The following is a 26,329-nucleotide window of genomic DNA, read 5'->3' on the forward strand; positions in this document are numbered from 1 at the left end:
CCTTTTTTCAGCTATACTTTAACTGAACAAGCAGGAAACTTGATTAAGTAGTTACTGCCCTGGAAATTGCACATAGATTATTTAACAAGGGTATGAAAATTGAAACAAAACCACCTTCCATCTTTTAACAATGCCTGCGGCTCAGCTTCTCTTTGAAATGCTCAGCCATGCAGGAGAACTGCAGTACTTGGGCAGTAAATTTCATCTAGATTCTGTGGAGCCTAGCAGGCTGTCAGAAACCAGAAACAGACACTAAATTATGTTGAAATATATTTCAAGTACATTTTCTACTTTTGTTTTGGATTTTCTAGCTCCATAGTCTAGAAACTTAGATGTCTAAAGCAAGTGAGAGCTACCTTAAAGGTAATTGAAGTGATGCAAAACCAATTCTGAGCGTGATTCTGTTTAGGCTGCTTGTATATTTAAGGTATTATAGAACTTACTAATATTAGGTTATTAAGAAAGGTACCTTGTGTAGGTAAGGTTTTCAATCATACATGGCTCAGTGCTACTGTGTCTTACTGCCTGAATAATGGCTGGTCATATGTAGACATCACAGGCTGCACAGGTAGTGCAGCCCTATGGTTCCTCTCAAGTAGGAGAGCTAATAAATGAGGTGAAGAAGAGAGGGGCAGATGGAAGTTGTTACTAGGAAAATTCCTTATAGGAAGGTTGGGTAACTGGGATTCATGTTTGCCCGATCAGCATTACTCTAAATTATTCTAACAAATCTTTACCGGACTCCCTTCCGTACGGCAGCCCTGCTGCATCTGAGCTGGATGCAGCTTGTTTGAGGGCTCACGGTTACCTCTGTGGGACACAGCACTACTCACATCGTATGCAGCCCCTACCCTTAACAGGAGCCCCACTGTGGGTAAAGATGATTATTTTGGACAATCTTACAGGTATTTAGAAACAGATACTTCCTTTTGTTTTCATAGAGTTTCCTCAATAGATTTCCACAGGAAAAGAGGGAAATCTGTATGAAAAACAGGAAGCAGTTCTCAGAAGTTCTCTGTAACATAGCACTAGGAGGAAGACTTAAAATAAATGCAGTTGTTTGAAATGGTAGGTGATACCAGTTGTATTATCTTACTGTAAAAACAATGATTAAATTTAACATCATAGGACTATAGTAGAATTAAAAACCTTAGGTATTTCTAAAAATATATTTAACCTTTCATTTTAGTTGACAGTAGGTGACTAATATTTAAACTTCTGCAACGGGGTTTTTATACCATATTTTCTATTTCCACTTCATTGCCCTGGGCAACTCTTCTGGAAAACTTCTCATCTGCCTCAGCCTTGGATAAGATCCCAAACTTTCTAATGCTGATCCATTCCTTTTGCATCCAATAAAAGGCGTAATCTTTTCCCTCGGCTTTTTGACATTCTACAATGCAGTTTCAAATCCTGAGATTTCTGTATTAGAAGGAAGACAGGTTAGGATAAAATTTGACATGCAAGAACACTTGTTAATGAAAACTTTCTAGGAATTTCACATCGAAGTTCCTTTCTGATCCATCTTCAAACTCCCATGAAGTTCCCAATGTCATGGAGAAGCTGTTCTAACTTTCACTGTGAACACTGAAAAGGGAGGGGGAAGTTTGTAATTTTCCACCTTAAAAGCAAGTATAGTCACACTGGAAAAATGTTCCAGTTGATTGCTGGATGGATTAGGAAGCTTGTTAGTCTATGTAGTCTTAGGTAGGTGGAGGTGGCCCATTAGAAAATAGCATGTGGGATGACAATTTTTGAGGAAGACACCCTTAAATTTTTAAATCCTTGAGAGGAAATTTGAGCTTAATTTTACTGTCACCTTCTGTATTTAATAAAGCCAAACATCAGGAAGAAGATGGATTTGGCCTTCACAGTATGTTGTTTGTATTTGAGAATGTTAGGGATAGTATATTCTGGGCTCATTTCTAATACAGAAATGGGTAAAAAAATGAAAGCAGAATACATTCCTGAGCTTTACTGCTAGATTTTTAGTAATTAGCAACTTTATGTTTCAAGAGATATATGAAATAAAAGTTCAAAATCCTCACAATCCAAAAGCACATAAAACAAAACCCCTTTTATCCATACCACTTGGCTGGCAATGCTGCTGTTTTAATTTTTAAAGCTATACTAGCTACATACCAGAATTTCATGGAAACATTTCAGGCATGGCATATTCTATTTTTTAAAGTTTCCATGAGAGCAAGTGTAAAAGGCTTTGTAGATCTGAAATAGTCCCATTGAAATCAGAGCAGAAACAGGACTGATATGCTGCAGTGTTTTGGGGTTTCTTTCAGCTTAGTCCCAGAATAAAGCCTGATGGGTTTTTTTGTTGCTTGAGTTAAAACTATTGAACAGACTGGTGTTTGTCTATATATCTCACACTGTTTCATCTGAGACAATGGACTAAAAAATACCACAGTAGTAGGTCTTTGTAGTGAATGTAGATTTTTCTTGGTTTTGTTTTCTGTAGATACTTTAAACAATTAAAGGTGGGGGGGGGCAGAAATCAATACAGTCTGTCCAAAGTGCAACACTGTTTTATCATCAAGCCTGAAATTTATCGGTAGAGACCCCTTCTTCCTCCAGCCCATTAGTTATGGTTCTTAAAATGATCTTGATTGTACTTATTGCTTCAAAGGACTAGCAACAATCTTTCATTACATGATCGTTTGCCACTCTGCAGTGTGCCATGTTGTTCGGTAACTGAGAGAGACTCTAATAATCCTCTATGCATGAATTTTTATACAGTGTAGTGATTAGGCTGGTAATAACAGCTAAAGGTAGGATTTAACATGCTCTGCCTGCAGTTTTGATTGTAAATTCCTTGAAATAGGGCATGAATACATTAAACGTCATATATCTGGAGAGCCATTAAAAAAAAAAGATGCTGGCAGTAAACTAAGCCAGCTGTACATTTATGTCCTCAAAGGATTAATGACAGCATCCCATGAGCATGCAGAAGTCTGGTTTGCATTAGCAAAGTCTCATTGAATTGCATTCATCCTGGCCAGAACTGGGATATTTAGGATAAATACTGTTTATTTTTAGGTCCCCATCCTACTGGGAATAGAAATGACCTTAGTTTCAGATGTAAGGGCCACTATTAATGCTTATTTGAGAAGTGACAGGCTCCAGATTTGATGAAGGGTCTAAGCTGGTAAAAAACCCAACTGGTGCATAAATTTCATTTTCTAGCAGAAGCATTTGTTTAAAATGCCAGATTGTTCCCAGATCTCTAGTTAAAACCCAAACACATCATCAGTAACAGAAAGAAAGGTTTTATCACATACAGATCTATTTCAGATGTCTTTAAAACCACATCATGTGCAACTGCCTCAAGCAGCCTTTGGGTGTCTTTACTGGTGATGACAGAGGCTATCTTGTGGTGAGATTTCTGGCAGCTGCTTTAAAAATTGTTGTTTAAATACACCTATCAGAATAATGGAAATTTAGGCTCTTGGGTCCATAACAGTGTAGGAGAGACATGACGGCATGCGTACAAGTTCCCAGTAGCCCTTAAGACCACTGTTTACCTCAGTTCTTAGAAAGGCCATGCAGGATCAAAGGTTACTTCAGAGTGTATCATTACTGTTTAGTAAAGGGCTTAGCAAAATCTTGACCTACAGCAGAACTTCAATGCTTGCCTTTATTTCAAAAGAGTTTCTTATATGCAGCCTTTTAAACAGGTCCAGGCAATTTGGTTCTGTGGAAATGTTTCAATTGTGGTATCTTCCAACCTAGACTGTGCAAGATTCTAGGAAATAGTTTTTTCTGGCCATGTGAAATTTGACATTGACAGTCTACTTTTATTCAGTTGTATGTACATTATGACTTTCCTGTTGCAAATGATACCTAGCTGTAGGACTGATAGCTGGGCTGTTAAAACAAGAGCTGCTTGTTTAATGTGTGTACTTTGTGCACGTTGCACTGTTGATTGTGACTAACCCACGTTTATAAATGGAGACAATTAGAATATTGTTCACTGTATCTTACCTTCCCAGTACATATCTAGTAACTCAGCAGAGCCATGCCCATCACATTTGAAATTTGGGGGTCTGTTACTTCTGCAACTAACTGTATTTGTTTTCAAAACCTGGGAAGAGAGTCTACAGTGACACTGTTGCTCATGAAATAATGAGGTTGTGCCAGCACATCCCAGTCTGAGGGCTGCGTGCTACTGGTGTGGACAGGATTTATGTGACTTATGCTAACATCAGTGTAACTTCCTTGGTAACTCTAAGGGGGAACTGATACCTCTGTGCTTAGGAAATTGTAATTGAATTCTGCTGCTGTCATACTCTTTTGGCTCAAAACCTGGGAGATCAAATAGGGTTTTATCTCCATTCTGCTAGTGCTATACTTCAAAGAAATGTCTTGGTTTCCTGCATTTCACATTGCCTATTAAAAAAAAAAAAAAAAGGTTAGCCTAAGTTGCAGAAGGACTGAGGATTTCCCTGTACAATTCTAAACCCAGAGACATGACTGTAATGTGATGTGACCACTCCCTAAACTTGTACATTTAGAGTATTCGTGAACACATTCAAAGCAAATGTGTCCTTGTTTGTCTGCCCACTGTCCTATCCCTTAAGCAGATACAAGCTTGTGTGACAGTTAAACTGAGTGATCAAATGTTTACAGAGAACCCCAGAATGATGTGACATTCACCTTGGTCTCATTTTTATTGAATTCTAAAACAGCAAAGACAGTTTTCTGAAGGACTGATATGAGTTTTAGAAGTGACTTGAAGCAGAGGTTGTTTATAAAGTTGAATGAGGACCCAATTATTATTGGGATGTTCAGTTGCTCCTGTAATAAAAATGGCAGTCAAATTTCTGTACCTTCTTAAACAGAGATAAACCCACAAGTTGGAGCTTCATCATGTAGAACCCATATCTGGTATCATGAAAATGATATCAGTAGCTTGATTTAAGCTGCTCAGAGCCTGATTTGAGTACGATTCCTGATGTTACATCACCGTTCCATATAATAACATTTTGTTTGGATTTCTCTAATTTGTAAGGCTTAAAGAATGTATTGATCACTAAATCGTTATAAGAAGGTAAGAACTTAGGAACAACCACACTATGCTTAGAGTTTCATCTTGTCTACTGTCCTGTCTCTGACAGGGAGCTCTAGCAGATTCTTCAAAAAAATAAATGCAGGCACAGAGCAAGTCTAGAGCAATATTTTCCCAGATTCTAATAATCAGCATTTTGAAACTTACACAGATTGTGCATACGGACCTCTGTGATGTTTTAATGGACATATAAAAGCTTATCCTTTATAGACATGTAAAAGCTTATCTAAGTATTTCAAGTTTCACAATTTCACAGAACCGTATCATTAATTTTGACAGTGTTATTCCTCCCCATTGAGAATGATATTGTTATGGTTAAATTGCGCAGAGTGCCCATTTGCTCTCAATGTTGGCTCTCTTTGCGCACTGAAAAGCGAGCCTGGTGTGGGTTAGAGCCTATTACCTTAAGGGACTCACAGCAGTAGACAAACAGCTGACAGTAATTCATGCTGAGTAGACAGACCACCTCCACTTCTTGCAGTATAATAAAACCAGACTATGCTGATGTACAGTGCATTGGAAGGCCCCAAAGGTCTCGTAGAGGATTTAAGAAAGAAATCACATTTACTATTTCTGAGCTCAGTCTATTGCAATGGTCTCACTGAATTGGAAAGACTGCATCTGAGCAGAAAAAGTTTTGCTTGCAGAATAGACTTTTTTTCCAAGGGTGGCATTAATTGACAGGTTTCTATGATGAAAATTGGATTTTGAACTATAGTAATAGTGCTGCCCTGTTCAGTGCTGCTCTTGTTATTGACTTCTCACATCACTACATTATTACAGAACACATAAGCTGAAAAATCTTAAGACATTCGTGAGATGCCAGTGTTTACAAAACTAATGAATTCTCCTTGTAGAATAGAATAGTTCAGTTGGAAAGGACCTACAGCAATTGTCTAGTCCAAGTGTAACTATTCTAAATTATTGTTCGCTGTTTAAATTGTCTGCATTTGATATTCATGATGGAGATCTCTAGATTTCATAGCATGCAGTCTTTTCCAAGACATACAATGACATGACTAGACTTTAAATGAGATTTTTCTTCATAATCTAAAGAGGTAATTTCATCATGCTCCTTTATTACATATACATTTATCTAGAACTAAAAAATTCAGGATACAGCCTGTATTTTATATCTTTGGTTCTGGCAAGTATGCAGTAACCTCTATAATAGTAGATTTCTGAAATAACAAACATTAATGTCAGAGTTAAAAATATACATAAGTCCTTGGCCACATTTGCACAGAACAAAGTAGTAAGATCTATTGCACAAAGTTACTTTCTCATCTTACCATTTAAAACAGAATAGTTATTGTTCTGGTGACATGAATTATTACAATGGTTGAAATAAGTCTAATAGTACAGCTTGAGTGGCCACAGTATATTTATTAATAAAAGCCTACTGCTATGGGAGCAGCAGTACTATTTAAAATCAAATTATTTGTATTCCTGAGCAATGCTGTTGGTCTGTTTGGAAGGACTGCTTCGCTGATGAATATTAAGTGAATAGTGCACGTGGTCTAAATGCATGCCATATATTTAGTAATTTATTTCATGTAATCTACTTAACCTTTGTGTTTTACAGGGCAGCTATCTCAGTCTGATTCTCTTCCATTTGTATAGTCAGGCTATTCTTACACCTTGGCAGAGGTTTTAATGGAAGAGAGGATTCCCCATTAATACATTTTAGAACCTCTTCATTCCTTTTTTCAATGAGATAGAATGTTGTATTACTGTCTCAGGACTACCTGGACTAGAAATGAGAAAAATCCCTCTTTCCAGGGTTATAGAACACCATTTTCTCCCTGTGACAGCCCCAACAGACTGTGAGAAACCAAGTCAGACATGCATTTATGGGCAGATAATAGGCGAGGCACTTGCATATGCATGGTGAATGTAAGGTATCACACAGCCCTCTAAATTATTGAGCAGAATCTTTAATATTGCAATATATATGCACATATCCAGCAACTTGGAGTGAAGTGAGAAAATGTGAACAGAGAAATACCAACATATGTCCACGACAGAGAGCTGCAAACAGCATGAAGGCCAAATAAATGTTAAGGTTAAAGTACATATTTTATATCTGATAAACATACAGCATTTTGAAATGCTCTGCGTGCCCCCAGATCTTAGCCTGTGTGATAACCACTGGGCCAACACTCTTACAAATGATCTTTTTCAATTATGTAAGAAAATATTTGCTGTGCCAGCATGTCAGAAACTCTAAGCCCAGCTTTTCAGATTAAATTTTGCTGTAGGCATGGACGGATAAAAAGGATCTTTGCAATATTGGTATGGCTGTCTCCTACACAAAAACTGACATCTACATTGAATAGTCTGTGTTGGTTTCCAGCTCAGCAGGGAACTTCTGTGATTTGAATGGAAATGAATTAAGTAATTTGAGACTGGACAATAGGCATCCATCAAGCAGAGTCTAGAATGTGAAAGCATGACCTAAAGGCAGGGACTTGTGCAGGGTTTTGTCACGCTAGATTTTGGTTGGACTCTTCAGCTATCTAATCCTGTATCCTACTCATTATGTCCCACAAGCAGATGCTTATGCGGAGCGTGCAAGAAATCCTATGATAGGTTGTTAACAGGGGAAAGTTTCATCTAAAGCTTGGAGTCAGAGTTTGGCACTCACACTGAAATAAAGAGTTCAGATATTTTTCCAAAATTCTAGGTAATATTTATCACACTAACTTGGGAATTCTTCTTACCAGAGTAATAGTTCATCCATTTTAAATCCTGGTAATATCCAGGTATCAGTGATATTTTATAGCAATAGTACTTCACCACTTTTCACTTAGATGCACAAAGAATTAAACAGTATTTGTAAGCTTGTAGTTCATCTTTTCCTGTCTTAAAGGTACTTGTAGAATCATTAACTAACGTGGGTAATAGCTGCCTACTTCTGTGGTCATTATAATCTTAACTTTTTAGATAGGGAAACTGATGTGAAGGAAAAATGTCCACGATTCTTCCAAAGCTACTGTCTTAAGTCTGAGTCAGGGCTAAGCTTAGAGCATGGGTCCTCTTAAATTGTAGGTATGTGAGGTAAGCTTGATTCTGAGAGCAAGAACCTACGGTTCTTGCAAATAAAGACAGGTTATGTTACAGACACTCCTAAAATCAAACTATATTTTGTCATTTTATGTATATTAAACATTCTAAGAGAATAGTTATACATACATTTCCTGATATTCACATACCCTATTGCATCCTTAGTCCTTCCCTGGCCTTTCACTGCAGTATGTGTGTAGAGCTGCTTGGCAACTCAGGTAGAGGTGTCATCTTTCTATTTTATACCTGCTAAGGGTTTTGTGGCTTGTTTTGGTTTGTTTTTAAAGTGGTGTTTTAGTTGCTTTCTTAATCCATGTAACCTTTCATCAAGCTCACCATCTTGCAGGAAGGTACTCCACAGCTTGCTTTACCTGCTGTGTAAGAACCACTTTTTTTGTCTGCTTTGAACCTGCCTCCTGCTTTCATGTGATGAGTCATAGTCCTTGCATGGGAAGAGACTGAACAGTTCTTTCCTATTCATCTGCTGATCTCGATGAACATTTTATAGCCCTTTTTTGCAACTTTCCTCAGCGTTCTCTTCTCCACATCTACAAATGGCTAAAATAGTTTCCCTGCCTTTTTTTCACACTTGTTTCCTTTTCTGTGCCTTTTCTGTGCCTTTTCCAGTTTTATTTTGGTTTAGGTGGAAGGATCATAATATCGTTTTTCTGATACAGGTGTTCTATTAATGTGCATAATTGTTTTCTTTGTATTGTTCTCTATTCCTTTCCTAATAAATGTTAGTATTATATTTGCTTTCCTCACTGCAACTCAGCAACTGAACAGATACATTGCAAGCTATATAGCTCAAAAATATAATTCCTGAGCAGTTATAGTAAGCTCAGAGTCCACCACTGTCTGTGTTCCACTGAAGCTGGAACTGTTGTTTGGGGTTTGTTTTTGTTTTCCTCCAAAGTGCATCAGTTTTCATTAACATGGTAAATATCACCTGCCATCATCCAGTCACTCAGTATCCTAAGATTATTCTGTGATTCTTCACAGCTGATTCTGGTTTTTAACATCTTGGCTAATTAAGTAATTTTTTAATTTTTATTTTCATTATTATTTTCTTTAAAAATCAAATTATAATCACATTATTGTAGCTTTCCTTACCATGTGATATAAAGCATATTTCTCCAACTAAAACACAGACAAAACAGAGCATGTTTTCAGGTACTAACCAAGGCAGACTACCAATCATGGTTAGCATTAGGATAAAACTGAAGTTTCATATCCAGCTCCCCCTCAGTGAGTGGATATTCTGATCTGAATCCAAGCTTTGTGATTCAAATGCACTTTTAGTTGAGACATGAATTAAATTACTGAGGTGGAACTTTACTGCTTTTGATTCCAGAGATTAATTCAGACTCATCTCTGAACTATGGTGTCTTCTGCAGTGTTTTTAATGAGATCGTAACATCTTGATATATCATGGTTTTTAATGTATGACAAGGTACCCTTTTTAAACGCAAATTAATCTTTTAAAAACATAAAATCTATAATGCATATCATCCACTAAGTACATTAACAATGCATCCAGTATGCATTTGTTTAATCAAGTGTGAAAAAAAGCCCTTTAAACTTAAGGATGCACAATCTAAGCCACACAAACTTTTTTTACACCTGTTTTATAGCACTCACCTCTGACCTGGCACTTTGTATATTATGTTCTAGGCCAGATCATGGTTTCACAGTTTCATTTATAAAGTGATGGGAAAAACCTAGCATTTTCGCAAGCATGGTAGAGAAGCATACCTTCCTAGGGTCCTGGGAGGATTTTTGTCTTTGAAAAGTTGCTTTAATTTAGAGCTTGGTTAAAACACAAAACAAACATGCAAAAGCACTGGTTTGCTTAACTTCACCAAAAATAATAAACACCTGAAAGTGAACTTGGGCCTCTGCATGTTGAATTGATGGATAATTCATAAGCCTGCTTTTAAAAACAATACACTACATGGTTTTCTTTCCATATTTCAACAGCTCTCCCAGTTCACATTCACCTCGCCTATTGTGAGCTGTTATACTATTCTCCCTCCAACACAGAACTTAATTAAAATTAGCCATTCTTGTTGCCAGTATTAAAACTTTATTTTGAACCAGTGCTCTGACCCTTTCTGAAGCCTGACTGATGATAGATCAGATCTTTGTTAGACTGGTCATCCTACTAATCCTGTTCCCTTTGACCAAAGATAAATATCCACACATTACAGTTCATTTTATGCATGCAGGAACCTTACAGGCTGCATTTATAGATGCAAAAGGAAGGGGGTCTGTCTTCCCACCATGGCTGTTCAAGCGCCAGCCTCTGTTGTAATGAAATCAAGGAAACCAACAGCTGAGTGTTGTCTGCTGCCTTCGGATGGGCCCCCTTTTTACTGCTCTCAACAGCCTCTTGTTTTGTTTTGTACAGACTATGCAGTTTCATCATTCATTCTGACTGTTTGATTTAGGCTTCCATTCCCTGGGTCAAAAAAAGGCTGGCAAGGGAGGAAGGATGAAAGAAGGTGACATTTTGACAGCTCCTTTTTCACAGTAATGAGCAGAACTGCTCTTTCTTCCCCCACTCCTGTTCACTGTGGCCTTTTCTTTCTTTATGGAGCCACATGAAGAGAAGAAATTGCCAGTTAGGCTCTGCCTTCCAGGGACTGACTAGATAAACTGGAGGGCTCAGGGTGTCTTTTGTGGTCTCTGCCTATGGAGTCATTGCTTTGTTTAGGGGTTATTTTCTGTTTGTTTCCTGTATATAATGACAGGTAAATGCAGATCAATAGAATTTAAGTTTCGACTTGAGTACGTGAGGCAGCAAAGCATTAATTGCTTCCTGGTGACTTCTGTACTGTGCGTCGCGCATGTTCACGAAACAGAGCTCCATTATTTTAGCTAGTCCATGGGAGCCTGCCACAGAAAAGCTCACTTGGCTTGGAATAGGAAGCAATAATTGCTACCTTTCCAGCATTAATAATCTTCTGTTCTAAAAAGAACATCATTTAATAAAGAGGTAATTTAGATTACAAGTAACCTGTATCCTAACTAGAAGAAAAGACTTGTTGGCTGCAAGACAGTGCTGTTTGCAGGGGCAGAGCATTAACTGAGAAGGCTGGAGAACTGCAGTTTAAGTATAAATGACTTCTAGTACTTCACAACAAGTGCCAAGCCTTAGGGATTGACAGTTTCTCTGATTTATATAAAGTACAGGTCTAAATGCCTCAAAACTCTCAGGATTTTAGATCCTTAATCATGATTATTTGATGTGAATTCAGAGCTTAGATCACTCATATACTGCATAGTATTTACCTAAAAAGCTTTACATTTATTTACTTTTACAAATTTCCTATTGAAGCATCATTCAGAAAGTCTAAATCATGATGAACAAAAAAACCCAAACCAAAGATACCAAAGCATGTAGGTAACAACAGAAGAAGGAGAAAAGTAGCAAGTGTAAGATTGACAGCACGAGAATAGACCCAGTATATAATTCTGCTGTATAAAGATTAATCATAACTTTTCTGAAAGATACCAAGACCCTGGCTACACTGAAAGGTCCTTCATTCAAAGTCAGTGCATTTACCCAGGAATATCCTGCCAATGGTGGTAATATTTCACTGCCAGAAGACTTCTCTTTCTGCAAAACCAGTCACATCACAGCTGGGGCTCCAGCAGTCCAGAGACACAGTCTTTCTGACGATATAAGCTAAAAGCATTCTTATTTTTGGTTTTCTTGTTCTTTTTCCTCTGCTGAAGGAACTGTCCCTGGGGACTGTGGACAGTATTGGAAATCAAGGAGAGCTATGTACGTTCATTAATGGAAACACAGACCTTTCAGACTAAGGATCAGCGTCTCTCCTAAATTTTGCTTATAGCAGTTCAAACGTTTTCTTTTTTTTGTTTGGTTGAATTAGGAAGCTGAGGAAAAAATGTTTTGCATCTAAGGAAGCTGCTTCTTCAACATGAAATATTTCATTTGGGTTTCATTTCTTTTTTGTGTCTTAAAATGGTATTTTGAAATTCGATTTAGCTATACTGATTTAATGTCATTCAGATAGAAAAATCAAAACACTCCAGCAAGAAAACATCCAAATAAAGGACCACAGTTTTTCTGCTTTTCCTTTTGTCTATGTGAATTCTTGCCTGATGTAACCTAAATATGCAAGTAGTTTAAACTGTTTCCAAACTGTATTTTTGGAGGATGAACTATTCAGCCTGAGTACTTTGCCTGGGTCTAAATTAAATCAGTGCAGTTGCTGTGAGTGGTCCATCTGTTTACCTCATTCATGCCAGACCTGTCAGGCCACCAAATTAAACCACTATAAACAGCCCCCTTAATGTCTCTGCATTCTGCAGCAGAGAATATCTATGAGATCTGTGCTTTCAAGGGTATGCCTATGTTGTGCAGTGTAAAATCACTTGAATTAATTCCAAAGAGCTAGTATTTGTGCTGTGCAGCTCTGCAGCACTCAAGAAGACGTGGCGTGCTCAGGATGTTGTGCTGATGCAGCCCTCAGCTCCAGAGAGGGCTTGCTGGGAGTGAACACATTAATGCACCACAAAATACAGGTGTACCCCCAGTTGCATATACACTGCTGGAAATTCACCTTTGGATATTTGCTGACACAGAAATGGGTAGCATAACCTACTTTTCCGCAGTTTTCATAAGCATTGGCTTGGCTTTGATTGCTCATATTTCTGTCATGTGTAAATTTCTGCTAAGCAGAGTGCTACTTAGACCTATCAGCTACAGCAGTGCAAAAATACTATACTCAGAGCTCAGCTTAAACCTGACAATGTTTTGCTTTAAACTGGGCTGACCTCACCATATGCAGTTCCAGATACTTTTGTTATGTGAACTAATGCCAAGGACATGTGATGGGGTCAAGTACAGAGCATAAAGCAGAGCAGATGTGCTGTGAATACCAAATTTTTCAGTGTTATGATTAATGTGACATCACGAACCTTCCCTGAAACATTCTGCTGTGAAAAGAGACTCTTCACAAAAAGCACAGGGCCTGATTTTATTCTGTAGATTTACTGAAAGGTTTGGGGTCTTTCCACTGTAATCCGATTCCTAATACTTGGCACCTCTTTTCTTGAAATGAATGATGTGTGATATGATGACAATTAGCACTTGAAGCTCAGGCATCCCTCAGAGAATGCTTTTTTCCACAAACAAGGAGGGACTGCAACACACAGTCAATCACAACTTCTACACCTTATTTTTGAACTGATCTTAAGAACAATGCTGTGAAGGCTGAAGTTACTTGTTATACAAAAGTAAATTTCTGAAGATGCGTCATGCTCAAAACTTACATTTGACATTTATTGTCCAACCATTTTTTTCATAAAGTACATTCCTGTGTGAAATGACACTGGTGAACAGATACAGTCAGCACCCTGTGATACTGATCAAGCTTGATTCCAAGCTTTACATTTTCAGTCTTCGAAGTTAAGCTGCAGATTTGTGATCCTTTAAGGACACATATATCTATACATTTTTATTAGAATTTGTCAGATTTTCAGATGGGCATTATGAAAAGCTATAAAAATTCCTTTTTTTCATAGATAAAGAATGATCTCTGTAAATAACAACTAAAGCCAGCCTCTCGATATATCTTACAATTTTCAGGTTGCTTGACTTGAGGACACAGATAGGTTCCACATCTGGAATTGTAAAAATATTGTTTCTCTGCAACAGACTAAAGCAAGTACTTTGACTAGCTCATCTTCCCGCCCTCCTTCTTCCCCCCTCAAAATCTCAGTCTGAGTTTCCAGTTTGGGATTATCTCAGAATGTGAAGCTTTAAATCAGATGCATTTAATCAAAGTTCTCCTTATAGTGCTGAGCATTCTCTTCTAGCTTTTTTTTCTAGTTTGAGGGCAGCATTTTTCTTAGGTTGTGACTGCAGTTTTTCTTAGGTTGTTTCAGTTGGTACAGTTCTGAATAGTTGAGATTCAGATTGCCAGGCAAATCCAGCAAATATAGGAAAATATGCTGAGTATCACAAAGAATACCCTAAGCCAAGCACTAGAGTGGCAAATATCAGTCTGGATTTTAATCATTCTGCTAAGCAGGCAGACGAGATGCTGATAAAGTTGAAAAAATGTACTGGAGAATGAAGGGAAAAGTACAGTAAACATGGCCAGTGACTCAACAGGAATTCTGACTACTGTGAGAAGACAGATAAACAGAACAAACTCCAGCAAATATTTGCAGAACTGCTAAATAATTGTCTAGTGTCATTGAAAACACAGAAATTGCCTATATTTTATTTCCTAAGATCAGCAACATTTCTTAGCCCATCCCCCAACCTGCTTAGAGTCTAGGCACTTTTAGATACAGATTGACTATCTACCTTTATGTAAGTATCCCTGGCCGTGTCCTAAGTAACATGATTGTATTTAAAATAAATTGATCTTGCCTGTGCTATCCTAAGGATGGGGTTTAAGAAGTTAGTTTGCCTGTGGGTTTGCATTATGGCAAGTTCCCAGTGAAGTCATGGAGTCAACTTATTTTACTTTCTAGATATTTTCCCAGGTCTCCAGAAAATTTAGTATTTATATTACATAGAGGAGCCTTTTGAGAATTTAAGTGAATGATGAAGTAGAAGGGTTGCCTGTGCTTCTATTAAAAGGCTAGATTAATTTCTTCTTTGGATGGCTAACTCCAATAGACATCTGGTTGAAGAAAGCTGCTGAAACAGAACATACTTCTTGCAAATCAAAGGACAGGTTTGAGTGGGCTGGTCCCTCTAGCATTTCCAGATTTCATGATTCCATGCTTTTATCTGGTGCATGTGTTAAAGGCTTTTTGTTGAGTTTTGTTTTTTAAGCATAACATACACAAATTTTCCTTGAACTGTTCTAGGGTGACTTCACTCATCTTGTCAGATCATGTCCCTTTTGGGATGTATTCAAGAGGTAAGGCCTCCTCCCGTGCAGATCATCAATCCTTCCATATTCTGAGAGCAGACTATTTTAGCAGAACAAATTAGTTTAATATGTTTGAAAACTTGGGTTGTCAGCATTCACCTTACAAACTACCTCGTCTATTTTGTGTCCTGAAGGGAAGTGGGATGAGCAAAGAGTAAACAATTGCTTCTTACTGCTTTAGTAGAACTCCTCCTCTCCTCATTTTCATGAAGTGATTTTTCAAGTTTTAGGAAGAAAAGAAAAAATAAAATTTCTTCCCTTTTTATTCCTCCAGCAGAATAAAAAGCGTCAAAGAATGCAGAATTCTCTGCTCATGCCTGAGTGTAGATGATCAGCAGTGTTTGATTTTTCAAAGCAACTTACGTGAATTGACAGCAAAAATGACATGCGCTAAACCCACTTGAGATATGGTTGGTTGATCTGTTTTAATTTTATCTTTGGAGGGGCTCAGTGGAGTTGCTGAGTACTTTATACTAAATGTGTGTTTAAGTGCCTGACTGAAGCACTTGTCAATACTCTGGTCCTCTCAGGATCTCTCCCCTGGTGTTTTTACTTCAGATTTTTGTTAATATCTTTGACATCTAGGGAGGTAAACATAGAAGCCCCAAGTTTAAGCCACCGGTTACACTTTGAGGTTATATATTACTACTTTGTCTTACAAAACTGACCAGAAGTAAATTTTTAAAATACTCCTGGCTCTTCAAAGCATTTGTTAGGGAGGTTTGGCAAACTTCCATTCAGTAAAAGATTTATTGCCCAGTTATGTTCTCATTACTCCTATAAGCAAAGGAATGCTGCTAATAAATTCAACAGGTCTGATCACACGAGTCTATGAGCAGAGCGCAGCACAGTGGGACCTGCTCATACAGAGACCTTGTAGTGAGGTGGGGAAAACTGGAGCGCTCTGGCAAGCATCCTTTCCTGCAGGTGCTCTTTTGCATAGAAGTGGCTACAAACTTGTCAGGTTTGCTTAAGAAACAACAGAAAGGCTGAGCGCGTGACTGTGTAGGCAACACGTAACAGTCCTCCTGGCTCCCCAGTGAGGTTGGTAATGAGCTGTAATACTTTGTGGCAGGAGGCTACAAACTCTTGGCTTACAGATGCGTTTTTCTTGGTAATAAATAATTGTTCTTTTTATGCAGCTCTCCTACACTGATGTTAGCTGGCTTTTAGGTCAAGAGAGATGCACAGATCCCAGTCTTGTCAAGCTGATAACTCCATTCCCAGAATAACCCCAATGCATCAAGTTTGCTGTGCTCGTTATCTGCACGCAGTGGGATCTGAAGTGTCACGATCTGTCAGATGGATGGTATCAAGGTTAATGCAATTCTAAGGTCTATAAATTGAGCATGACAGCAGTACACGGCAGTGATGCCCTATCACCGGCGAGTAGGCTCACCAGGCAGAAAGTACCTAGGAAGCCTTTATGGCAGAAAGCAACACACTGCTAATATTTGATATAGAAAGGTGCTGTACAGGAGCTTACCCAAATAATCCAGAGGGTTGCAGCTGAGAGCTATTTATGAGCTAGGACCATCTCTGTTTGATTTTGGTTCTTGCAATGACAGTGAGAAAGTAACTTAGTTCTGAGAGGCTTGCTTTCAAAGTGGCATAGCCTCTGATAGGGAGTCCAGTCTTATGAAACTATTTGAAAGGGGTGGGGAAGAAGGTTTTTTCTTTAATTTAAAGTTATCTTTGTGTATGAAATTAATTTTTGATTTTTGCTGACATAAGACAAGATAAATAATATGTTGCATCACCTAGAAAATTTGGGCAGTAAAAGGTGTTCATTTTCTTGGGGAATGACTACAAAGCTAGAGAGGTGTGATGCAGCTTGTCAGGGCAGCCAGATGAAGGAGGGAGGTGCACGGCTGTCACCGTGGGGGACCACCAGGCTGCTGGCTGAATTTCCAGGCACTAATTCAAGGGAGAGTAGCTGCAGAAATGCTGACTGCACACCTTCTGGGGAAAAAATAATCTCTCTGGTATAGGAAGGCTTAGCATGATTCAAATTACGCATAGAAGGGCATGAGGAGACAGCTTTAAAAGGCAGCTGCATGTGTCACGTACTGTGTATGAGATGACAAAACTAACTCCTTTGGCTTGGACAATCTTTTTGTTACTGCTGACTATGGCAGGGCTTGCAGTACACTCTAATCTCTCTGTCCCCAGGAAGGTACGCGTAATGGGGGCTGCTAAGTGACAGCTACAGTGGGTTCAACAAATGGTGTTTCCACAGAGCTGTGGGAGGAAGCCTGGGACACGGCAAAAGCACGTCCACCCCAGTGAATGGGCAGTGTCCTTATGTGTGGCACTGCTATTGTGCTCACAGTGATTTACTCCCAACACAGCAAATAAGGCAAGTCAGATGAAAAGGAGGATTTAGTGAGGAACCAGGGGAAGTCTCCCAAGAATAAACACTGTGTAACTAAGAGCCCAGCACTGAAAAAGGCCAGAGAACTGGCTACATTTCCAATGTCAGAATTAGCATACAAGTACAAGCTTCCTTGTGGATAAATGCACTTGCATTAATTTGAATGGATTTGAAGCAAAGGTTTTGCTATTATTATGGGAAGCAAGTATTATTAACGTTAAAAAGAACTGAAAGACTCTTCTTGCATTTGCAATGAAACTAACCTTTCTATAGAAAGAGATGCTATACATTTTCTTTGATGTCAAGTTAATGTATTTAAATTGCTCTGTACAGTTCTCTCTACCATATATAACAATACCTTACGTTATCTCTTTGTGCGAAATAAAAATGTTCCTTCTGAAGTGTTTCAAATGACTAGTAATCTGAGTTGCTTGCTTAGTATGACTAAAGACACACAAGTAGTCTAAGCTTCGTATAATGGGAACATTCACCTGCTACTGTTAACTCCCTGAAAAACTTAAAAGTTCTGTGGGTTTTTCTGGCAGACTTCTATGTAATATAAATTCTTACAGTCTTAAGTAGAAAAAAAAACCCAGGTACAAACAGAATTAGAAAATAAAATGAGATTACATCAGTTCATCTAGAACAATCTGTTTGAGTGCTCTTACAGATGAGGCTCTGCAAATTAAGATTTTATTTCACTCTCCATGAGCTCAGTTCCCTGACTGTCATCGTTCTTACTGACTGCCATCAGTCACTGCTCCCTGCCTGTTCTTGCTCTTGTCCAAGGATATACTTATCGTCTGTGGCTCTATCCAGTCTTTTCTGTAGTCCAGCACATATACACCCACAGTCTCCAATGAAATTTTGTGCCATCCAAAATAAATTGCCAAGATGCAGTTACCTTACAACCAGCAAGTAGTTGGTATTGATGACAGTAGTCGAGCAGAAAGTTGTCCAGATTTTCTTTATTTAATGTTTAATTTTTTAAATAGAAGAACAGTTCTAGAATGCCTAACTATGAAACATGCATTATCATTCAGATTGGAAATAACCTATTATGTACACCTTCTTTTGTGGAATAGTGTTTCCTTCCTAGGGTTTTTCTTTCTTTACTTAACAGAGCTGATTCTGTATCAGTTAGGAATATTTTCATATTCCTCTCTTGTTCCTGGATTACTGATTTGGATCTGTTTGGTCCATCTTGTCATATTTTACACAGTAAATGATAACCTAAGAAATTATGGAAAAGATCAGGATGCTGTCTCCTAAAAGAAAAACTGAACCACTTCCAATATAGGATAACTGAAAGCATAAGTTTTTGGAAAAATTAACATGGTGAATTTATGAAAGAAATAAATGGAGGAAATTATGCTAGAGGCCTCCATCTTCATATTTATAAGAGAATATGAGGGGATGAAACAAGCCTCTCAGCATTCCATGTAAAAAGGATTCCTACTCATTAACACATATAAATGCTGACGGATAATTAAGTAATTTGGGAGACAAACCATGCATATGGGAAGCATTTTTGGTATTTTATGACCCCTTCTACTGACCTATGTAATTACTGTGCTGCTGGCTAACACAGCAACATAAAGCCTCTGTGAACATCTCCATTATGAAGTCTATTTCAATTCTAAATGACCTTTCTTTTTATTTGTTACACTGGGATCAAAAAAAGCTTGTTAAATTCTGTTGTACCCTCCAATGCTATTAAAGAGAAAAAGAATCTGTGAACATTATTAAGTAATCAATTTCTAAGCCACCTACAATGTAGTATAGAGAACAGACCCAATTTATATTTGGCAAGAACAATTCATGTCAAACCAATTTCCTTTTCTGACAGGGAAAATGGCTGAATGGCTAAAAAGAAGCAGTAGATGTGACATTTTTATTGTAGTAACATTTTTATATGTGGCATTCTTATAAACAATACTTATAAATCATAGGACTACATTAGAATCCATGGATAGTGTCACCTTGAGCTGGAGCAAAACTTACTGGAAAAAAAAAAAGGAGTTTAGGGAATAGCTTTTAATGATTGGCTTTCAGATGAAGAGAGTATATCAAGTAGAGGTCACCAGAATCTGTCTGGGGACCTAGCCAGAATCTTCATCTAAGCCTTGAACTTTTGAAAGAGAAACTACAAATGCGCTATTGACATCAAGCTGGGGGGAATGACAGCAGTTTGGAGATGAGTCCCAATATCATCTTGAGGAACTGGAAGAGTAGTCCAAAAATGGAAAAGGTGAGCTTAGTAATAACAAATGAAAACTCCTATACCTTGGAAAATGAAATCAAGTGCACCCATACAAAATGAGAATAACTTTCTGGGCAGCACTGCATAAAAAATGGGACTTGCATAACTTCCTAAACTCTTCCATATATTGACATTGTGAATTATGCATTTTTTATATAATACCAATGATAAACATACAATTTCTTGTGATGTCTTTTTCCTCTGAAATGAATTTAACTCATGCTTTTCAGTAAGAAATTTCTTGAAATTTACTGTTAAAGTATCTGAGCTGACTCATTAAATTGACAGGGATTAAAAAATAAAAGACAGTACAAATTTCTAATGCTGGAGAAAGAGGACAAAAGCCTGACACATGCATCCAGTGTAGGAAGAATAGGATGTGCCCCACAAGACAAGAAGTATCTATAAACTCTTTGGTCAACTAGGTTGCCTTATGAATCTAATAACATGACAGGGACATTTCAAATCCTGATACAGGAACCTATGTACTCAGAAAAAGTTCATGTTTAAGTCATAGAAACTTCAGTTAGCAAACATTTACCAGAGATGTTGATAGCAACGTTTTGCATTAAATTTGCAGCAATAGGAGTCTATGGGCAGAAAAGGCAATTGCAATTAAGTACCCCAATTTAGGAAAACATTTAATCACTTGCAGGTACTTAAACACTTTCCTGGATAGGTGCAAGCTATGTTGCTTCCTGAATTAGGGTTTATAACTTAAGGTCATTGTTGTGATTCCAGGTCTAAATAATAGCAAATTGGTATAAGATGAAGGTCTAGAAGTGGGAATTAGATGCCTAAAGAGCTTTGAAAATCTGAACCTAAAAGAAGAAATCATTTACTTTATAAATATGAAAGTATAAATAGGAGCAGCGTGTAAAGCTCATAGACCAGTCTCATTCTTGAATATGATCCTCTCTGGAAGAAACTGGACTTTAGCTGGAGTAAAATAGTGGCATACCAAGCCACTTAACGTGAATTCTCAGGAGACATATCTGCAGTTTTAAATGCTTTTTCCAGCATACTCAAATCCCCACCCACTTCTCTCCACTGCTACCTTGCAGCATTAGTTCTTGCCAAACCTAGATCCCGCTTACATGTTCACAAACTTCTTGTGGTACTTGGAAATGGAGAAAACTGCTCACTGGAGTACTAACTTAGATACATACTGACTTGAATAACATTACAGGTAACACACTTGCCAATTGGCAGTCTGAGAAATCTGCAGGATATAGCAGCTGTCCCTCCATCTCTATGCTTTGGCCAACTCATCAGCTTCCCCTCAAAATGCACTCCTAGCACTTCACCCAAACTAAGACCATGGGTTTTGGACTTCTGCACCACAGAAGATGATTCTCTATGAGCAGGAGTTTCTGCCATCTGTAGCACAAGTGTAAGCACGTAAAGTGAGTGGGACAAGCTATGATGCCAATGGCTGCATAGGGTAGAGGTAGCCCTGCTGGTGTTAAACTCTTTCATCACAGTAACGCAGAGCTCTGCACTGCCTAACTTACCTATTTTCTGCTAGTTTGGGCATCTCTCTGCCACACTGTGGAATATGCGGAACAATGGCATTCCATATACTGCAGAACTGTGGAATACAACCACAGGCATGCAAGTCACAATCATCATTAAGCGGCTCTGCTGTTAAACTGTTTCTGCCAAGAGCTGTATTACAGGGACAGGGAGATGGAAGTGCTTCATGGCTAATGTAGAGTCAAGACCCATTAAAGGATCTTGCATGTGGAAGCTAGCCTGGTCCTGTGCTGAATGTGTCGTGGGGCTAAAAAAAGGGTGTAGTTTCTAAACAGTCAGTCTAGCACCATTTGTGAGCTTTACACTCACTTTAAATTAGCATACAATTTTAAAATAAATATTATGGATGAAGATTATCTTACAAAGAACATATAATTTCCATTTTTAAACTCACACTATTTGTTTTGATGTAACCCATAAAAGTTCTTGCTCTGCAAGGCCTAGTTGACATTTCTTATTGTCTTTAACTAGTTCATCTCTATGTGTTTAAAGGTGATTTTTTTTTATCCATCATACTTTGGAAAAGCAATTCTGCAGGACAAGAACTCATCTTAAGTCTTTGGTGCTCATGCCAAGGAGAACTTGATAAACTAGACAAGTAGTGTGATCTCTCTTAGCACTAAGTGTTGTATCATTCATCCAGATATCCCTGTAAATGAATGATAGTCATCTTCGACATTATGTGCCTTCACAGTGTGTTTAAAATCCTATAGATGTTTAAATAAATGCTTTTATCTTCTGTAACCACACAGCTATTAACATATACAATGCTTACAGAAAGACACTGGATAAAATGATTATTTTTAGTACTTCCTCACTTCATAAAACAATACAATAGCTATGATGCTACAAATAACTCACTATGAATTCTTCTTTAAAGCAAACAGAGGAAGTATAAGTTTAGGAAGAGATACGGAGTTCAGAATAGACAGTGTATTAAAATACTAGGTTTAGTACAGCTAGAAAAAAAAAAAATAGCTTTACTTTGGGTCAGTAAAAATATAAACAAGATTTTATTCCATAGGTCAATCTGAAACTTGGGCAGAAATGCCTAGCACTTAATAACCATCAATGAGTCCAAGTTTTGTCTGAGATGAAAAGCATTGCTGTGAACTGTTAAATTTGTGACCAACTTTCTGACTTTTGGAAACATATTTATTTATGCTATTACAAAAGCAGGTTTTAGTTGGATGATGTATGTTTTATTTGAGACTCCCATGATATTATTGTGTGGTTTTAGGAAAGTGTTTTAACTTTTCTTGGCTGGAGTATTACACATTCTGTCAGTGAAGAAGCAATAAAGTCACAGCAGAGTTTAAAACTGCTGGCCAGAAGTTTGCCTTGTGTGTTTTTCTCCAATTCGTATGACGAGTTGAAGAGCTTTCATAAGAAATGGAATATCAGCCATCCGATTACAGCTGGCTTTGTACGTGTGACCTAACTAGCAGGAAACGACTAAACTGGTATTAGCTAATTAAGGTGAAAAAATAAGTGTGTTGGAAATGGATTCTGAAGGACTGTCAGCATTTTGTTTTGAAGCTTTCTTGAAGAGTTACTATGTTGAGTCCTACTGCTGTGTGTTTGAGGAGTAACTTCAGCTCTCTGTAGATCAGCATCCTTATTTTAGCCTACCTTCCACTGAACGCACCCAATTCTGTTATGGCTGCCTACCAAGTAAATTGGTAAGTAGCGTCTAATTTCCCTCTGGCTATATTTTAGAAGATGTATTTGGAGACACTTAATAAGCTACAACGAGTGATTTTCAAGCTATCTTGTGTTCCAATACTGTGATTTTATAGGCGTTTTTTGATAGACTCAAACTTACCTATAGTGCTGCAGTTCTGATTCTAGCTGCTGAATGTATATTTGCAGATGTGGCACTTCGTTAGCTTTCACTTCTAGCTCCTTCACTTTGCTAAGACTGTTAAGGACGGCATGTCTTGCCTCTTCAACCTTCTTCCTCATTTCTGCTTGTTCCCTCTTCAGGTTACGGTTGCAGTCTTCCAGATTGACGAGAGCTTCCTGAGAACTCTTCAGCTCTCTTTCCAACTCTTGATTGAACCTAATTGCTTCTTCAATTTGCCCATCCCTGGAGCTCCGGATGAGTTCCACTTCCTTCAGGACACTTTGAAGGCACTTGGTCTGGGAGTGGTTCTGCATTAATGGTCTCTTACTCCCTATAAAACAGGTCCCCTCTTCCTTATGGTTAGCATGGCTTTTCCGAAGTCCTACCTAAAATGAAGAGGAGCAGAAAGCAGGGAGAAATCAATGTGTTTTAAAGCAGCTGACATTTTAATCAAGACTGAAAATGGCTGGATTGTGTTTTGTTGGTTTGCCTTTTTTTTTTTTCCTAATAACATATAGTTGATCAGCAACTAATAAGCTACTTACCTTTGTGAAATACCGATACAAACAATCAGCTCTGGAAAGTAGTTTTTAAATACATATCTATAAATTTAATTTTAAAACTACTCACTAAAGTGGAAAATTAGGTTATTGCACAACCTAAAGCTATTTCTGTATAGCTTTAACATCATTACTATAGTCTGTCCTCACAAGGCAAGTAGCATTCTGAAAAAAATATTTCTAGTTATGTTTTTTAAGTTGTGTTCAGTAGAAGTGAACAGATTGCAGCTGGCGGTGTTCTGGAGCTCTAATCTTTGTCCTTCTTCCGATTCTTTCTGGGGCCTTTGATTGGTGACTTTGTGTTTGCTTCTGACTTCCCTTCACTTTTCAAATGAAAATGGTAAAAGTGGCTTTCACCTGCCACGCCGGAGGCTGCGAAGACGGGCAGCCAGCTAACGCCAAACGGAAGTGTCGTGCACAGAGCAGAGTTCTGTGAGTGTTGTGTTAGTATTACATCCAACGTGAGCAGACCCGCCAGAACGGCCGGTGAACTCAGCCCTTCAGTGCTTTGCCTGTTCTACGCTATTTCATGCCGGAGTGATTTAACTGCTGTTAAGTATGTACGTGTTTCACTTGAGCCAATGCAGCAGAAACAGAAACCAGCCCCAGAATTAATGGGGCTCTGCAGAGAAGCCAGAGACTATTCATCAGCCCGTTTGCAGAACTGGCTCCAATTCTGAACTCTCATGACCACGGTCTGAAGAAAACACACTTCTAACGTTTCAGAGGCAAAGCTCTCGGGCATTTATCACTCGGTCATGCAGGTAAGAATCCAAAAGTCCTTTCTCACTTTGGAAAAAAAACCCACAACGGTGCCTGACCGGTGTCCATCTGGCTGACTGGATGTGCAATAGAAAAAGCAGCATTATACGCTTAGGGTTGTTAAACTGGCACCTCCTACGATTTCAGCAGCGTGGTTTTCCGCGCATCCCTTAAATGCGTGTGATGTCACGCTGGTGAAAATACAACGTGTCCCCTCAAGGACTCGCACGTAACCCAACTCTGCCGAAAAGTTAACGCCGAAGATGAAAGCGCGACCCGGGTCTGCGCCACCACGCTGCCGTTACGAGCCGCTCTGGGGGCGGAGGGGCCACCGCCACGGCATCTTCCGAGAGCAGCGTCTTACACGTGAACCGAGGGCAGCGGGGAGCCTCGGAAGAGCCGCCGGGAGCCGAGGGGCGATGCCCGCCGGCCGGGCCGGGCCGCGCACTCGCTCGCTCACTCACCTGCAGGGCCAGGCAGCGCGCGTCGCTGCTCTGCAGGGCGGCCCGCATGTCCTCCACCAGCTCCCGCAGGCTGCCGTTCTCCTCCTCCAGCTTGGCGATGCGGTCCTCGGCCCGCTCCAGCGCCACGATCTCCTCGTAGCACTCCCGCGAGCAGGGCCCCGCCGCCCGCCGCTCCGCCGCCGGCCCCCCGCTGCCGCCGCCGCCGCCTCCGGGCCGCCCCGCCGCGCCGGGTCCGGGCGGCTCCCGGCGGCGGCGGCGGCGGGGGCTGCGCAGGCGGATCTGGGTCTCGATGTGCTCGCTCTCCCGGCCCAGCGGCAGGCGCGGCACGGCGCGGCGCGGCGCGCTGCCCGCCTTGGTGCTGAAGTAGCCGCAGAGGCGGGCGTGGAACTGGCGGAAGGTGAGCTCGGCCGAGAGGCCGTCCCACAGCCCCGCGCACTCCTCGGGGTCGGCCTCGGCCGCCGCCGCCGCCTCCTCCAGCCCCAGCACCTGGCAGAGCGTGCGGAAGTCCTCGCCGGGGATCCTGCCCGCCCCGGCGCAGTCCAGGTGGTGGAAGATCTCCTGCAGGTACTGGTCCAGGCCGGTGGCCAGGACGACGATCTCGTTCTCCACGCCGCGGTCCAGCCCGTAGTGGTAGGCCAGGGCGCTCACCAGCCACTGCGTCCGCCGGGCCGGCCGCCCGTACGGGTCCCAGCCCTCAGGCGGCTCCATCGCGCCCGCCGCGCTCCCCGACCATCCTCTGCCCCCGGGGGCGGCCGCCCCGCCTCGCCTCGCCTCGCCTCGCCTGGGCTGGGCTGGGCTGGGCTGGGCTGGCAGCCCGCCCCGCTCGGCGCCTGCCCCCGGGGCGGGGTCCCGGCGGCTGGCCCCGGAGGCTCCGGTGACCCCGGTGGCGGGGTCTCGCTTGCCTCCCTCCCCCCCGCCCCCCGACGGGGACCGCTGCGTGCGGCCCCCGGCCCCGCGGGGCTCCCCGGGGCAAAGCGGGCAGGTGCCCCCCCCGCTCCGTTTGTCCGCCGGAGCTCCGAGTTGCTTTCTAACTTCTTAACTAGTTTCTTTCTGGTTCCTTTTTAACGCGAGCGGAACAACAGCGTCGCAGAATCCAGCTTAACAAGTAACGATTGCGAACGAGCGAGTGGTCCCACTAAATTAACAAAAGGAATGCCCTTAAAAGTTGATCATCTTTCTGCTCGCTCAGGCTTTTTCACTTCTGTCGATGCACTGTCTTTATGGTATCAGTATGTATTTTTCAAGTTGTCGGTAACAGATGAACACACGTTAAACTGGTTCCAGTGAGGGAGCTTTCCAAAGCTGTGCTTCTTGTCGCTTTTGGCTACGGAGTAGGACCTGCATTGTTGAGCGCAGCTACAGTCGGGGAGCAGCACGAGCAGAGCTGCTCCACTGGCAGGGACACGCCACGAGCCAGAGGTGACCGTGGCACCAGCCGTGCCCGAGGTCTGAATA

The 26,329-nt window shown here is 40.3% G+C and overlaps 1 protein-coding gene across 3 annotated transcripts in view; it reads right to left on the reverse strand.

The window, feature by feature from the left end:
• Positions 1-25,680, reverse strand: part of EFCC1 (EF-hand and coiled-coil domain containing 1) — a 58,576-nt gene extending 32,896 nt beyond the window's left edge. The window contains exons 1-2 of one of the 3 annotated variants that reach the window (XM_069769820.1): positions 24,875-25,680; positions 23,068-23,474 (exon numbers count right to left, since the gene is read on the reverse strand). In XM_069769820.1, coding sequence (XP_069625921.1) covers positions 23,068-23,474; positions 24,875-25,582 — 1,115 coding nt within the window. In that variant the 5' untranslated portion in view covers positions 25,583-25,680. The remainder of the gene's footprint in view (positions 1-23,067; positions 23,475-24,874) is intronic. The other 2 variants (XM_069769819.1, XM_069769818.1) reach the window with 2 other exon arrangements.
• Positions 25,681-26,329: the final 649 nt, after the last annotated feature.

This window comes from Haliaeetus albicilla, chromosome 24, assembly GCF_947461875.1.
Source record: "Haliaeetus albicilla chromosome 24, bHalAlb1.1, whole genome shotgun sequence".
NCBI lineage: Eukaryota > Metazoa > Chordata > Aves > Accipitriformes > Accipitridae > Haliaeetus > Haliaeetus albicilla.